This window comes from Schistocerca serialis, chromosome 4, assembly GCF_023864345.2.
Source record: "Schistocerca serialis cubense isolate TAMUIC-IGC-003099 chromosome 4, iqSchSeri2.2, whole genome shotgun sequence".
In the NCBI taxonomy this organism is placed as follows: Eukaryota; Metazoa; Arthropoda; class Insecta; order Orthoptera; family Acrididae; genus Schistocerca; species Schistocerca serialis.
The window spans coordinates 635,769,066-635,783,953 of NC_064641.1; the positions used below are offsets into that span (position 1 = coordinate 635,769,066).

Consider the following 14,888-nt stretch of genomic DNA (forward strand, 5'->3'; position numbering starts at 1 on the left):
AGCAAACAACAAATCAAGTGTAGTCTTAGAATGATTGGCTAATGAAATTTTCATAGACATTAACAAATTGTTCCTCGCCAATACCTCGTCACTTGAAAAAACACACTACATGCAATCCAGAACTTTTAACAGGTTTCCCACCAGTACATGCCTAAAATATGATGACCAACAGATAAAATAAGTGTTAAATTCCTGGAACTACAGCTCGATAATAAATTCAACTGGGAGGAACACACTACAAAACTGCTGAAGCAATGATCTCTATTTGCAATGTGAATGCTGTCAGACGTAGGGGACACAAAAAATGAAAAAGCTGATATACTATGCTCACTTTAATTCCAAAATGCCATGTGGGATTATTTTTTTGTGCTAACCCATCAAGCCAAGCTAAAGTTTTCTGGATACAAAGACTTGTAATAAGGATTATTTGTAGCCTGAACTCAAGAACATCCTACAGAGGCCTGTTTAGGGAAATTGGAATATTAACTGCCGCTTCCCAATATGTATATTCCTTAAGGAAATTTGCCACTAAAAATATATCCCTTTTCAAACCAACAGCTCAGTTCATGGAATCAATACTAGAAATAACAATAACCTTCACAAAGATTTAAAGTCACTTACTTTGGTATAAAAAGGTGTCCATTATTCACGAACACACATTCTCAGTAACTTGCCAGCAGCTAGAAAAGTTTAACTACCAATAAACTTATATATACATTTGCATGTGTCTCTGTGTGTATTTGATTAATAATATAATATAATGTGAATATTAGTACAATCTGACTGCTGTACAACTTGGTGCTCTGACGTTATCGTTGTAAATAAGTATTGTCAAATGAGTCCTCTATTCAGCGTTAGTTGTTGTTGCGGTCTTCAGTCCTGAGACTGGTTTGATGCAGCTCTCCATGCTACTCTATCCTGTGCAAGTTTCTTCATCTCCCAGTACCTACTGCAGCCTACATCCTTCTGAATCTGCTTACTGTATGATTTTTACCCTCCACACTGCCCTCCAGTACGAGGTGCATTCAAGTTCTAAGGCCTCCGATTTTTTTTCTCCAGACTGGAAAGAGAGAGAAACGTGCGCATTGTTTTAAAACGAGGCCGCGTTCATTGTCAATACGTCCCAGAGATGGCAGAACCGTACGGCAGATGGAATTTTACCGCCAGCAGCGAGAATGAGAACTGTTTTAAATACTTAAAATGGCGACGTTTTCCTTACTTGAACAGCGTGCAATCATTCGTTTTCTGAATTTGCGTGGTGTGAAACCAATTGAAATTCATCGACAGTTGAAGGAGACATGTGGTGATGGAGTTATGGAGGTGCGTTCGTGGGTGCGACAGTTTAATGAAGGCAGAACATTGTGTGACAACAAACCGAAACAACCTCGGGCTCGCACAAGCCGGTCTGACGACATGATCGAGAAAGTGGAGAGAATTGATTTGGGGGATCGCCGAATGACTGTTGAACAGATCGCCTCCAGAGTTGGCATTTCTGTGGGTTCTGTGCACACAATCCTGCATGACGACCTGAAAATGTGAAAAGTGTCATCCAGGTGGGTGCCACGAATGCTGACGGACGACCACACGGCTGCCCATGTGGCATGTTGCCAAGCAATGTTGACGCGCAACGACAGCATGAATGGGACTTTCTTTCCGTCGGTTGTGACAATGGATGAGACGTGGATGCCATTTTTCAATCCAGAAACAAAGCGCCAGTCAGCTCAATGGAAGCACACAGATTCACCGCCACCAAAAAAATTTCGGGTAACCGCCAGTGGTGAAAAAATGATGGTGTCCATGTTCTGGGACAGCGACGGCGTAATCCTTACCCATTGCGTTCCAAAGGGCACTACGGTAACAGGTGCATCCTACGAAAATGTTTTGAAGAACAAATTCCTTTCTGCACTGCAACAAAAACGTCCGGGAAGGGCTGCACGTGTGCTGTTTCACCAAGACAACGCACCCGCACATCGAGCTAACGTTACGCAACAGTTTCTTCGTGATAACAACTTTGAAGTGATTCCTCACGCTCCCTACTCACCTGACCTGGCTCCTAGTGACTTTTGGCTTTTTCCAACAATGAAAGACACTCTCCGTGGCCACACATTCACCAGCCGTGCTGCTATTGCCTCAGCGATTTTCCAGTGGTAAAAACAGACTATTAAAGAAGCCTTCGCCGCTGCCATGGAATCATGGTGTCAGCGTTGTGAAAAATGTGTACGTCTGCAGGGCGATTACGTCGAGAAGTAACGCCAGTTTCATCGATTTCAGGTGAGTAGTTAATTAGAAAAAAATCGGAGGCCTTAGAACTTGAATGAACCTCGTAATAAATTGGTGATCCCTTGATGCCTCAGAACATGTCCTACCAACCGGTCCCTTCTTCTAGTCAAGTTGTGCCACAAACTCCTCTCCCCCCCAATTCTATTCAATACCTCCTCATTAGTTAAGTGATCTACCCATCTAATCTTCAGCATTCTTCTGTAGCACCACATTTCGAAAGCTTCTATTCTCTTCTTGTCTAAACTATTTATCGTCCATGTTTCACTTCCATACATGGCTACACTCCATACAAATACTTTCAGAAACGACATCCTGACACTTAAATCTATATTTGATGTTAACAAATTTCTCTTCTTCAGAAACGCTTTCCTTGCCATTGCCAGCCTACATTTTACATCCTCTCTACTTCGACCATCATCAGTTATTTTGCTCCCCAAATAGCAAAACTCCTTTACTACTTTAAGTGTCTCATTTCCTAATCTAATTCCCTCAGCATAACCCGACTTAATTTGACTACATTCCATTATCCTTGTTTTGCTTTTGTTGATGTTCATCTAATACCCTCCTTTCAAGACTGTCCATTCCATTCAACTGGTCTTCCTAGTCCTTTACAGCCTCCGACAGAATTACAATGTCATCGGCGAACCTCTAAGTTTTTGTTTCTTCTCCATGGATTTTAATACCTACTCCGAACTTTTCTTTTGTTTCCTTTACTGCTTGCTCAATATAAAGATTGAATAGCATCGGGGAGAGGCTACAACCCTGTCTCACTCCCTTCCCAACCACTGCTTACCTTTCATGTCCCTCGACTCTTATAACTGCCATCTGCTTTCTGTACAAATTGTAAATAGCCTTTTGTTCCTTGTATTTTATCCCTGCCACCTTCAGAATTTGAACGAGAGTATTCCTGTCAACATAGTCAAAAGCTTTCTCTAAGTCTACAAATGCTAGTAATGCAGGTTTGCCTTTCCTTAATCTTACTTCTAACGTAAGTCGTAGAGTCAGTATTGCCTCACATGTTCCAACATTTCTATGGAATCCACACTGATCTTCCCCGAGGTCGGCTTCTACCAGTTTTTCCATTCGTCTGTAAAGAATTCGCATTAGTATTTTGCAGCTGTGACTTTTTAAACTGATAGTTCGGTAATTTTCACATCTGTCAACCAGCTATCTTTGGGATTGAAGTCTGAGGGGATTTTGCCTGTCTCATACATCTTGCTCACCAGATGGTAGAGTTTTGTCAGGACTGGTTCTCCCAAGGCTGTCAGTAGTCCTAATGGAATGTTGTTTACTCCCGGGGCCTCGTTTCGACTTAGGTCTTTCAGTGCTCTGTCAAACTCTTCATGCAGTATCATATGTCCCATTTCATCTTCATCTACCTCCTCTTCCATTTCCATAATATTGTCCTCAAGAACATCACCCCTGTATAGATCCTCTATATACTCCTTCCACCTTTCTGCTTTCCCTTCTTTGCTTAGAACTGGGTTTCCATCTGAGCTCTTGATATTCATGCAAGTGGTTCTCTTTTCCTCAAAGGTCTCTTTAATTTTCCTGTAGGCAGTATCTATCTTACCCCTCATGAGATAAGCCTCTACATCCTTACATTTGTCCTCTAGCCATCCCTGCTTAGCCATTTTGCACTTCCTGTCAATCTCATTTTTGAGATGTTTGTATTCCTTTTTGCCTGCTTCCCTTACTGCATTTTTATACTTTCTCCTTTCATCAATTAAATTCAGTATCTCTTCTGTTACCCAAGGATTTCTACTAGCCTTCGTCTTTCTACCTACTCGATCCTTTGCTGCCTTCACTACTTCATCCCTCAGAGCTACCCATTCTTCTTCTACTGTATTTCTTTCCCCCATTCCTGTCAATTGTTCCCTTATTCTCTCCCTGAAACTCTGTACAACCTCTGGTTCTTTCAGTTTATCCAGGCCCCATCTCCTTAAATTCCCACCTTTTTGCAGTTTCTTCAGTTTTAATCTACAGTTCATAACCAATAGATTGTGGTTGATCAGTGGTTCAGTGTTTATTACCTCATAAAAGAAAGTATGTTTAAACATTGTTTGACTCGTTCCACACCCATTCATTTGGGATCGGTGGAATATGCATTAGCATACTCATATTTTTCTTTCATTGTAGATATTTACTGTGTGTTCTTGTTGTTCTGGCATGTTCTACATCCTCGTCAACCTCCTGACTATGATCAACTGTAGTGAAAAGTACATTAAATCTAACATAATATTAATGTTAAATTGCCCTGTCTAATGAGAACACATCTGGCATAGAAAGGTTCAAGAGTAAATTATACACGGAGTTTGATGCCACATGCTTACAGTGCTGTGCTCATGTTTCGGAGGAGCAGAATTCAGATCTCTGTCTAGTCATCCAGCTTAAATTTATCTATGGTTCCTCTAAATCATTCCATGTGGATGACTAGGAGGTTCCTCTAAAAATCCCACAGACAATTTTCTTGCACAATCATGTCCAATCCAAGCTTGTAAAATGTCACCAGGATGTTAAACTGTTATCTTCCTTTTTTATTTTAATCTACTGTTTAGCAAAATCACTGCTGAAGGGTTTGGGATGCTCTTTTCACAAAACACTGCTGTGAAAATTTAATGAAGCGGCATTTGCAACTGACTAAAAAACTATTCTACTGCCACCAATTTAAATTTCACACCAGGACCACGAAGACAAGATAAGAGAAATTAGGGCTCATACAGATAGTCTTTTTTTCACTCACTCCATTTGCACGTGGCATAAAAAAGGGATGTCTGGTAGTGGCAAATGGTATTCTCTGCCATTCACCTTTCAGTGGCTTGCAGAGTATATATTTATGTATGTAGGCAGATGAAGTGACTATCATATTTTGTTACACTAAAATATAACTTAATTTGTGTAATAAAAGATAATAACATGTGGGTAAGCTACAGACCCATGAATCAATGTGAAAAAGTAGAAAAAGGCATAGTCCCATGTACTCAGCCTAGATATGGCTGAACATTGATGTATGAGGAAACTGCTGTGCGTATTTTAACGTGTGGACATTGAATATCTTTGAAACATAATATTAAACAAACATCTTTGCCTGTTGGGAGCATTTTACAAAATTTTTCTTTCTTATTCACTTTCACCCTCATCATCATACAGCTTTGGTAATAATACTGCATTTCTTGCAAGTTATTTGTTAGAAGATATGGCCAATCTCACCATATGTCAGTAAAGCAACACTAAAATCTGGGGTTGGGTTGGGTTGATTTGGGGGAAGAGACCAAAAAGCGAGGTCATCAGTCTCATCAGATTAGGCAAGGATGGGGAAGGAAGTAGGCCGTGCCCTGTCAAAGGAACCATCCCACCATTTGTCTGAAGTGATTTAGGGAAATCATGGAAAACCTAAATCAGGAAAGCCGGACATGGGATTGAACCGTTGTCCTCCAAAATGCGAGTCCAGTGTGATCGCTCGGTTAAATATGTTAGGAATACCAACAATATAAAAGGGCAGATACTCACCACATAGAGGAGGCACTGAGTGGCAGACCGGCACAATGAAAGAGACTGATAGATATTATTCAGCTATTGGACCATCTCTCTCTCTCTCTCTCTCTCTCTCTCTCTCTCTCTCTCTCTCTCTCTCTCTCTCTCTCTCTCCCCCCCCCCCCCCAACCCCCATCCCCCACCCACCCTATACACCCACAACCCAAACGGCCACTGTTGCATCTGGGTAGGGCAGAGAAGCCCAACTTCTTTTTATTTTTACTTTCACTTTGATCTTGTCCTGCTTTCCTGATTATTTTATTTCGTTCTCATCTCATTTTTGACTACACTTACTTGGGTTTCACCTTGTCTTTCCCGCACTTCATTCATTACATTTTGTTTGTGTATTTTTGTCTATGCTCATGTATCTTTACATAATTTTAAACTTTTTTTTATCCTCCACTATGGATCCTTGTTCTTTCTATCTGCACCAATACAGGAAAATTTCCCTACCTCATGCCAATCCAAACTCACATAATGTACCTGCATTGTCTCCTTACTCCTGGAATCCTCCCAAATGACCTTACCATCAAATTACACATATCCAGCTAGAACTCACTCTTCCACGATGACCTCTATCCAGTCAAGCTCCTTTACTCCATATTCCCCACCAACCTGGTGAAAAAGGTCAGGTCTTCAGGCACAGAGAACACATTGGTCATGTGTATGTGTATGTTGTGCTTGTGTGAATGCGAGTCAGTTTTGTTGTCTACATCTTACGTAGGATTTAGTCTGATACTTGAATATCATCAAGCAGTCTTTCTCACTGTGCCTACCTGCCACTCTATGCCTCCTCTATGTGGCAAGCAACATCTATTCTTGCATAATGTTGTTAAAACAAACATATATATGGTCATGCTTCACTTCATCAGTGAAATATATTCAAATGGTTAATGATAATTCTTTTTCAACAACTGAAGAAAGAACTAATGCTACAACGCAGTTTTTGGAGGCTCAAGTTTAGGAAGCAGTACTCTGTCAAACATTCTACTACACAAGGACATTAAATCTGCCATTTCCTCTCAACAATATGTGTTGGTTAACCTTTAATTAGAATAGTGTTGTGCATATAGCAACAGAACATAGATTTGTAATATCAAGAGAAAATGAAAAGAAAATGTTGACTGACTAATGTACTAAATAGTTTAATTTGTGTATTTTCATAAAAAAACAGAAAATATTTACAGTAAATTATATAGTATCACAAATAAATAATGTTGTCTCATTTTTGTGACATTAACACATGTCAAACACTGAATATATTCAAGAAAACTACCATTTTCGACAACAAGGGATAAAAATAATTACACAGAAATACAAGTTTCTGAAAACAAAATTCTCACACGAAAAGAATGGTTTAAATTGTTTCACTCTAGGTTGAAAATGGGCTTCCATCATCTCCTAAAGAGGACACTCATGCTGACACTTCCCATTTTCATGAAGTAATGCATGACGCAATATAATGGCACCTGCTATTTCTGCCTTGCAGACCACTTTTCGTGTTGGCCCATAAAAAGCACTCTCGTTTATTTAGATATGGAGAAAATATTTCAATAATTATGAAAAATAGAATTAAATGGCTCACTTGTCTCCTAAAATGAAAGAGGTGCACAATCTTGTATGAACCACATTTTTGTTTATGTAGCCAAATTGGCAGTTTCTAACTATTCTTGAAAGTTTTTTGTAGGAATGTTAAAGTTTGTAGGTGTAAATACATGTTACATTCCAAAAATTGTATTTGGTGTTTCTTTAATTTATGAGTGTTTTCTACTAACAAGATGCAAGCATTCTGTGCACTGAACACTCGATAGCATATTTAGGAGAACTGCGCTGTCATTAAGGCATACTTGTCATGTCCAATTGGAGAAATTTGCAAGCACAAACTTTCAAACTCATTTGGCATGATGTGGATGGTACTTACGAATGTGACAAATAAAAAGAAGTGTGAGCCTGATCATGCATCTGTCATGTTTAAAATGATTGGTTGGAAACAGTGTCTACCATTTGTAGTATAAAATTTTCTGGTATTTTGAAGCTTTATTATCTGGCCTCTCCCCGTGTACAGATGAAGCACTTCTTCAGCATTACCCTGTCTGAGCTGTAAAGTATTTGTTAGAAAATGTTGGCACAATAGAATTACGTTATGTTGTTTGAAAAGAAAAGTTCACTGTGCTCGACACAATATGACTTCCTACGGACTGGCATGAGTGAGGCTCACATATAGGTGTGGGTAGCAATGCTTGTGAAACATTAAACGATACAGCATGTCACAATAGTGTGAAGTCCTGTTCCAAAGTTGCTCTTTGTCTCTCTCACAACTCTTAACTTCACATATTTTGTGACAATCACCCACGTTTTCCCTGCACAGCTCCTTGAGTTGTTTATGAAATAATTGTGTTATTCACAAACCATTTCAATGTATGCTGTTACAGTTTTTAGTTTGTGAGACTGAAAAATGTAGTGATAAGACAGTAAATATTCTGCTGTGTGAAGAATGTAATATAACTTTGAAGTTTTCTTACATGCAATGTTGCAATCCATACATACTACAAAACATAGGAACCTAACAGGTGCCACAGGGATAGGTAACTCACCTGCAGATACACTGCAATACATACAAAGGAAGTAACACTCACTCCGGTATTTAGTTTGTTTCTGCTTCAACAGATTGAGTTGTAGCAGTATCCTTTTGGGCAGGATCATAATGATCTTTCAATCTGATGACTATATCTATTTAGCTATATATAACAACAATTACATTTCACAGAAAAATATTAATAAAAAATGAAATAAGAGAGAAAAAGGAATGGAAGACCACACCCTTTGATCACTGGCTAGAAATGCAACTATCACTGTGAGTTCAATTCTCCAGAATATTGTGCCCTTTAAGATATACACAAATCCATCACTGCAATGCTTTAAAATTAATTATTTACAATTATAAAATGTGCAATAAAATACAACTGTAGACCATTTGTAGCTACTTATGAGCTAAAATAAATGGCTGATGGATATTTAACAAATCTGTATTCAGTAGTTCCATTTACAAAACTGCAGCAACACTGACTTTCAACGCTTATACGGAAATAAAAAAAAATAAAAAAAATAGTTCACTGTTTAAAAAGCACTACTAACCATATAGTCTGTCAGTTTCTTCAGAACATCTTCATTTGCCATTATGTACTCCTTGGCACTTTCCCCGTCCCCAATGTTTGCAAGGATACATAGCGCCTGCTCCTTCACCTCTGCGCTGTGGTTGCCCTCAAGGATAAGTACGACTGCCTGGAGCAGAAAAAAATAAAGAATTTTGTGAGTGGCACATCTTATTCAAAGACCTACAACAATAACACCAGCTTGTCCATTCCAATATTGATACTGTTTTAAAGCACAAAATGGATATTTCTCTTACTTGCAGTAAAATGTACAAATCTAAGATACTTACACATAAATAAATAAAAATAATGAATATGACAGTGAAAAGCTTGGGTGAAATACAGGGGCTAGATAAAATAACATATGATCTTGGGGTAAACATTTAATTTATGATGCATGTTCTCCAACTTCCTTACAAACATGGAGGTTGTCGTTTGATTTTCCTCATGCTATAACAGAGTTTTCAGAGCCACCAGTATCTAATGACTATTACGGTATTTTAGTAATCTACCGTGAAGTAAGACATTATAGGATTTCAATAAGAACAAATAACTGACAGCAGTTGCAAATTTGCTATGATTATCAACAGCTACTGCCTCTAGTCTCATGGCAGCAGCATACAGAATTCAAGGGAAAACAGCGCCCGCTACACAAGATAATGGAAGAGAAAGTTATTGATACAAACAAGGTCCATCAAATCATTGCTGCCTTTAATCAAAAAATAATTAATGGCCCATCACCCTCCTGTAGCACTCCAAATAAGCAGAATAATTTATTAGTGCAAGCAGTTATAAAACCCAATTGTATGCTTTTTTACTTATAATCACGGATCTTGAGAAGGATTCAGGCAGTTTAGGATGCCAAAAGTGATGCTACACAGTATTAGACAAGTGCTCCCATTATTTAATCAAATTCCTAAACACACAATGTTATGACACAGCACAACAATTTGTAGCTTAGAGTGAACACAAATTAGAGTAGCATGGCAACATACAAAAATGTAAACGGTGACTAAAAATATAAATTATTCATTTCAAGTAATTCCAAATTATATGTTCACTTGTTTTATGAATGTATCGCTATAAACATACCTGTTACTGTGATTACATTTTGATAGATTGCAAAGACATGACAAGTGAGTTGTAAAATAAAAAGTGTTGTATTCTGAATGAGTGTTTGGCTTATTGGATTTTGTGCCAATCATAAGGAATGAGCTCACTCAAGTGGTGATCCCAACAAGATTTACTAGGTACGACAAAAAGTAAAAGATCACGGAAATCACCACCAAAAATGCTGCAGCTCCAGGAAAAGTGGAAGTGAACAAGATCATCATGATACTACCACCATTCTGTGCTGCCAAACCTGCTTCTGCAAAGCTGAAGCACAATTTCAAGTAGCCAGCATAACAACTGAATCTACAAAGTTTAATTATTTACTAGGTACCTGGGGTCACAATTTGTTGAAAATATTTGGGCACCCATCACCAGTTCTAAGTTAAATAAACATTCCTTACACACACACACACACACACACACACACACACACACACACACACACACACAAAACAGCCTCTTAACAGTGTTGAAAAAAGTAAGCCAAATGAAAAGCTTAGTCAACAAACTGTAGTTATGCAACCAAAAACCAAACTCAGCTGTTGTTAATAATGAAAGGTTGTGCAGGAAAAAATGTGGCACACAAGACTCTGAAAACTTTATGTCATTAGACCAACTTACAGGTTATATTTGAAGCATTGTAACTATTTCTGAAGAGGGTGTAGATAAATAGGCTCTCGTGGTAAAAAGAATTATAGAAATGGGATCAGCTAATGAAATTCATTCAATTTCATAAGAGAGGTTGTCATCAGCTGTATATTATACATTACAGTTACATGAATAGCACGCATGGATCAATGAACTACAAAGTAAGCTTAGAGAAAGCTGGAATCAAAGACAACAACATTCTCGTAACAGACGCAGAAGCCAACCGAGATACATTAACAAAGGGAAGTACCGCTACTATCATTTTCTTTTCGAAGCAAGTTGGAGTGAAGAAAAATGTGCTCCACCTTGTGAACGGCAAAATCAGAAATGAGAGATGAGGCAGACACAATGGTGGCCAGGTGTTTTGCCACAAATGTTGTTACACGTTGCCAATATTGACTGTATGTCAAAGATTATACCTCAAGGGCTACTGTTTTTGGTAGACAACAGAGCATACATCTCTGTCCTACCAGCAACAAAAAACTACAAAATGAAAGTGGCCGAGTTTACAGCCAATGGTTCTCAAATTCCAACCTATGACTCAAAATTACTGAATAATGATATTTGATTAAGGTACAATATTCAGTGGTCATTTATTGTCACAAGCACTTCAAAACACATACTAACACACCTTATTTTAAATAATTCTCATTTTATGGTTGACACAAAAAACAGAAGATTAGTTGAAAGAGAATGAATATGTGACATGTATTGAGGCAACTGATACAGGTAATTCCCATAATATTTATTTTCAGTTTTCCAGGATATATAAAGAATGTAAACAGTGGCTAAAAAATACACTATTTTAAGTAGTTCCAAATTATATGTTCACCCATTTCACAAAAATATATTTAATAAATGTTACCAGGTCCACGCAGTAGGTACTGGGAGATGAAAAAGCTTGCACAGGATAGAGTAGCATGGAGAGCTGCATCAAACCAGTCTCAGGACTGAAGACCACAACAACAACAACAACCAGGTCTACATTTTAATTTTGGTTTTTAAGGAGCAACGGCTGTAATGAAGTGAGAACTGAGCTGTGGAATACAAAAGATTGCAGTCTGAAATGGTGTAATAATTCATACCAAATGTAAGATAGCAGCTCCCTCAGCAACATCTGTATATGAGTATCACGCACATGCTTAACATAGAGTCCCTGATGAGGAAAGCAAGTATAAGAGCTGAGTTAAATGTTCAACAACTTTTTAGGCTTTATATCTCATTCAGTACAAACGGAACTCTAAAGCCTCACTTCGTTGTCCATCTGTTTATCTGTCTGACTGTCAAAAACATTTTTCTGCGAAACAGATAGACTTATCAAGTTGAAATTTACATCACATATTAAGGTCTTCAGACCCTTGGCAGTGCAAAAAATGTAAGCTTCTAAGTCAGTGCTATCATAAGATATGGTCACTTAGATTGCCTATTTTGATACTCAAAAACTCACTCATCAAAGCCCACTGGGTACTTCCTGTTGACCTAGGGTCATGAAATTTGGCAAGAAGCAAGGTTTCACAGCACAACCAAAGGAAAAAAAAAATCTAAAATTGTTAATTTGTAATTATATCACACACAAAATTTTAAAAAAGAACTTTTCAGACTGTCTGTTCATCCATCCGCCTGTCCATTAAACCACCTTTTCCTCGGGAACAGGTAGCCATATGACGTATCAAGTTGAAATTTACATCAAATACTGAGGCCTATAGTCCATCATTCATGTAAAAAAGTTAGGCTTCTGGATCAATACAATCAAAAGATATGGCCATTAATGTCTCATATTTTGATACTCCCGAACTCAGTCATTAAAACATATAGAATACTTCCCACTGACATAGAATCATGAAATTCAGAAAGAAGCAAGGTTTCACTGTACAAGTAAAGGAAAAAAAAAATCAGAAAACTGATAAATTGTAACTATGAGTACATCACACAAATACGGAGACTTACAAGCAGTCGTTCTTTCCACGCACAATTCGTGAATGGAACAGGGAAGGGGGGATCAGATAGTGGTACAATAAGTACCCTCCGCCACACACCGTAAGGTGGCTCGCGGAGTATAGATGTAGATGTAGATGAAAATTAATTTGTTATCCACCGTTAAACTTGAAATTTAAACATTCCTGACAGTCTGGGAATCCCTGGGACCGACATCTTACCAGCATCAATTATGATAAAAGGCAAAAATTGTCAAGATTCTCAATTCTGGGAACTGATGAACTGTCTATATACATAATTATATTTGTACAGAACCCCCAGTGTGCACGTTCTACTAGCACCTGAGCAACTTTTTATGTCTCTACCTGCTGCTCAACACATTCTCTGTATGTTGAGTCACTACCCGTTCTCATATTACACACAAACTAAACAAACGTTCAAAGGTCTTTTCATTGGCTATTTTATGTGAAATAAAGCAGTAACCAACTTGAAGGTTACTTTGTAAACCTCAATATTTTGCTAGCAGGGGTCCAATTGTAGATAATACAGCATCTGAGAACTGGTCTTCAAAACTGTCCCACCTCTCTCTCTCTCTCTCTCTCTCTCTCTCTCTCTCTCCTTCTCTTTCTCTCTCTCAACACTGCAAGCTGGTTAATAATTACATAAATATGCTTATGTTGAAAAATGTGTGCCTTTAAAATTTTCCTGATGCAGAAGCTTTTTGCTCTCATGTTTAACTACTGGAACTCTTAGCTCTGATCTCCAGGGCATGAAAGTGTAATGATCACAAACAGTGAGACACATGAAGACATGAGGATGTGGCTAAGTCTTTCATGTACAATGTTAGTTAGTAGGGGCTTGAAAATATGTCATCTATTTTTGGTAAAATTAGCATCAATTTTTTGGTGTAATAAGCATTTTTTATGATTAGATACACAATATAAAAGTCTGCCCAGCTACATGGCTGAAGATGAAATTGTTTTTTTCCTTTTTTTGTCGTAGAATTGTTACTGGATATAAAATAATAAAATGACATAAATACTTTTTATTTTCTATGATAACAGCTTTCTGAAAGAAATATCTGCTTCTGCTAAACCTTCAACAGGGATTATTTTATTTTTATTTTTATTTATTTGCAAGATAGTCTTAGCTTGTTTTCTCCTTTTGGCTCTACAGAGGGGTCCAAAAAAATGTATCCACTGTTTAAAAGTCCATAATTGGCAAATTAACTGATGGAGTTGTCTCATCTTTGGTAGTGTAATAGTCTGTAGTTCTGGCAATTGTCACACAAGCGTTGTATTGCGTTGTTTCGTTTTGTCAGATGACAGTAGCCAGATAGTCAGTGTATTGTTCTTAGTTGCACCTAGTTACTCAAGTAAACATGGCTGGCGCAAGGCTTACATTCCACGAAAGGAAGTCAGTTTTAAAGTGGTATTTTAAGTACGAAAACATTAATGAGGTTCAACAGCAATGGTGAAATGAGTATCAAACAGAGCCACCGACACGTTTAACGATTTGTCGCATTCGAGACAAATTTGAAGCCGAATGTTGTGTTGAAGATGTACACAAACAACGATCTGGATGACCTGTAACAGTAACAAGTCCAGCTAACTCCCGTTGTGTGTTACAACAATTCACTCGCTCACCACAGAAGTCTGTGAGACAGTGTGCCCGTGAAACTGGAGTGAGTCACTCAAATGTTCAGTGAATTTTGACGACAGCAAAGTGGAAGTGCTACATCCCACGATTGCTACACACAATGAATGAGGATGACCCAGATCGTAGAATGGAGTACTGCGAGTGGTTTACTAACATGGTGTGCAACGATGAAGAGTTTGCAGAGATGATTGTGTGGTCTGATGAGACACAGTTCAAACTCAATGGTACAGTAAATCGCCACAATTGCATCTACTGGACTGCTGAAAATCTGAACGTCCATGTAGACAAAGCCGTGAATTTGTGGTGTGGGTTGTCTTACTGGGGCTCAATTGGGCCATTCTTCCTTGACGGCACAGTTACCGGTGAGGTGTACCTTCAGAAGCTACAGACATCCATTTTACCTGCCATCCGAGACTTGTATGGAGACGGAAGAGTTTACTTTCAACAAGATGGTGCCCCAGCCAACTACCAAAATCATGTTAGGGCGTATCTCGATGAAAATCTACCAGTAAGATGAATAGGCCATAGAGGTGCAGTGGAGTATCCACCATGTTCCCCAGGCCGAAC

General features: G+C 38.3%; 1 protein-coding gene across 1 annotated transcript in view; it reads right to left on the reverse strand.

Moving 5' to 3' along the window:
* LOC126475480 (armadillo repeat-containing protein 8-like) overlaps positions 1-14,888 on the reverse strand; it is a 129,193-nt gene that overhangs the window by 36,452 nt on the left and 77,853 nt on the right. The window contains exon 11 of the mRNA XM_050103378.1: positions 8,950-9,096. Within this exon, the coding sequence (XP_049959335.1) occupies positions 8,950-9,096 (147 nt within the window). The remainder of the gene's footprint in view (positions 1-8,949; positions 9,097-14,888) is intronic.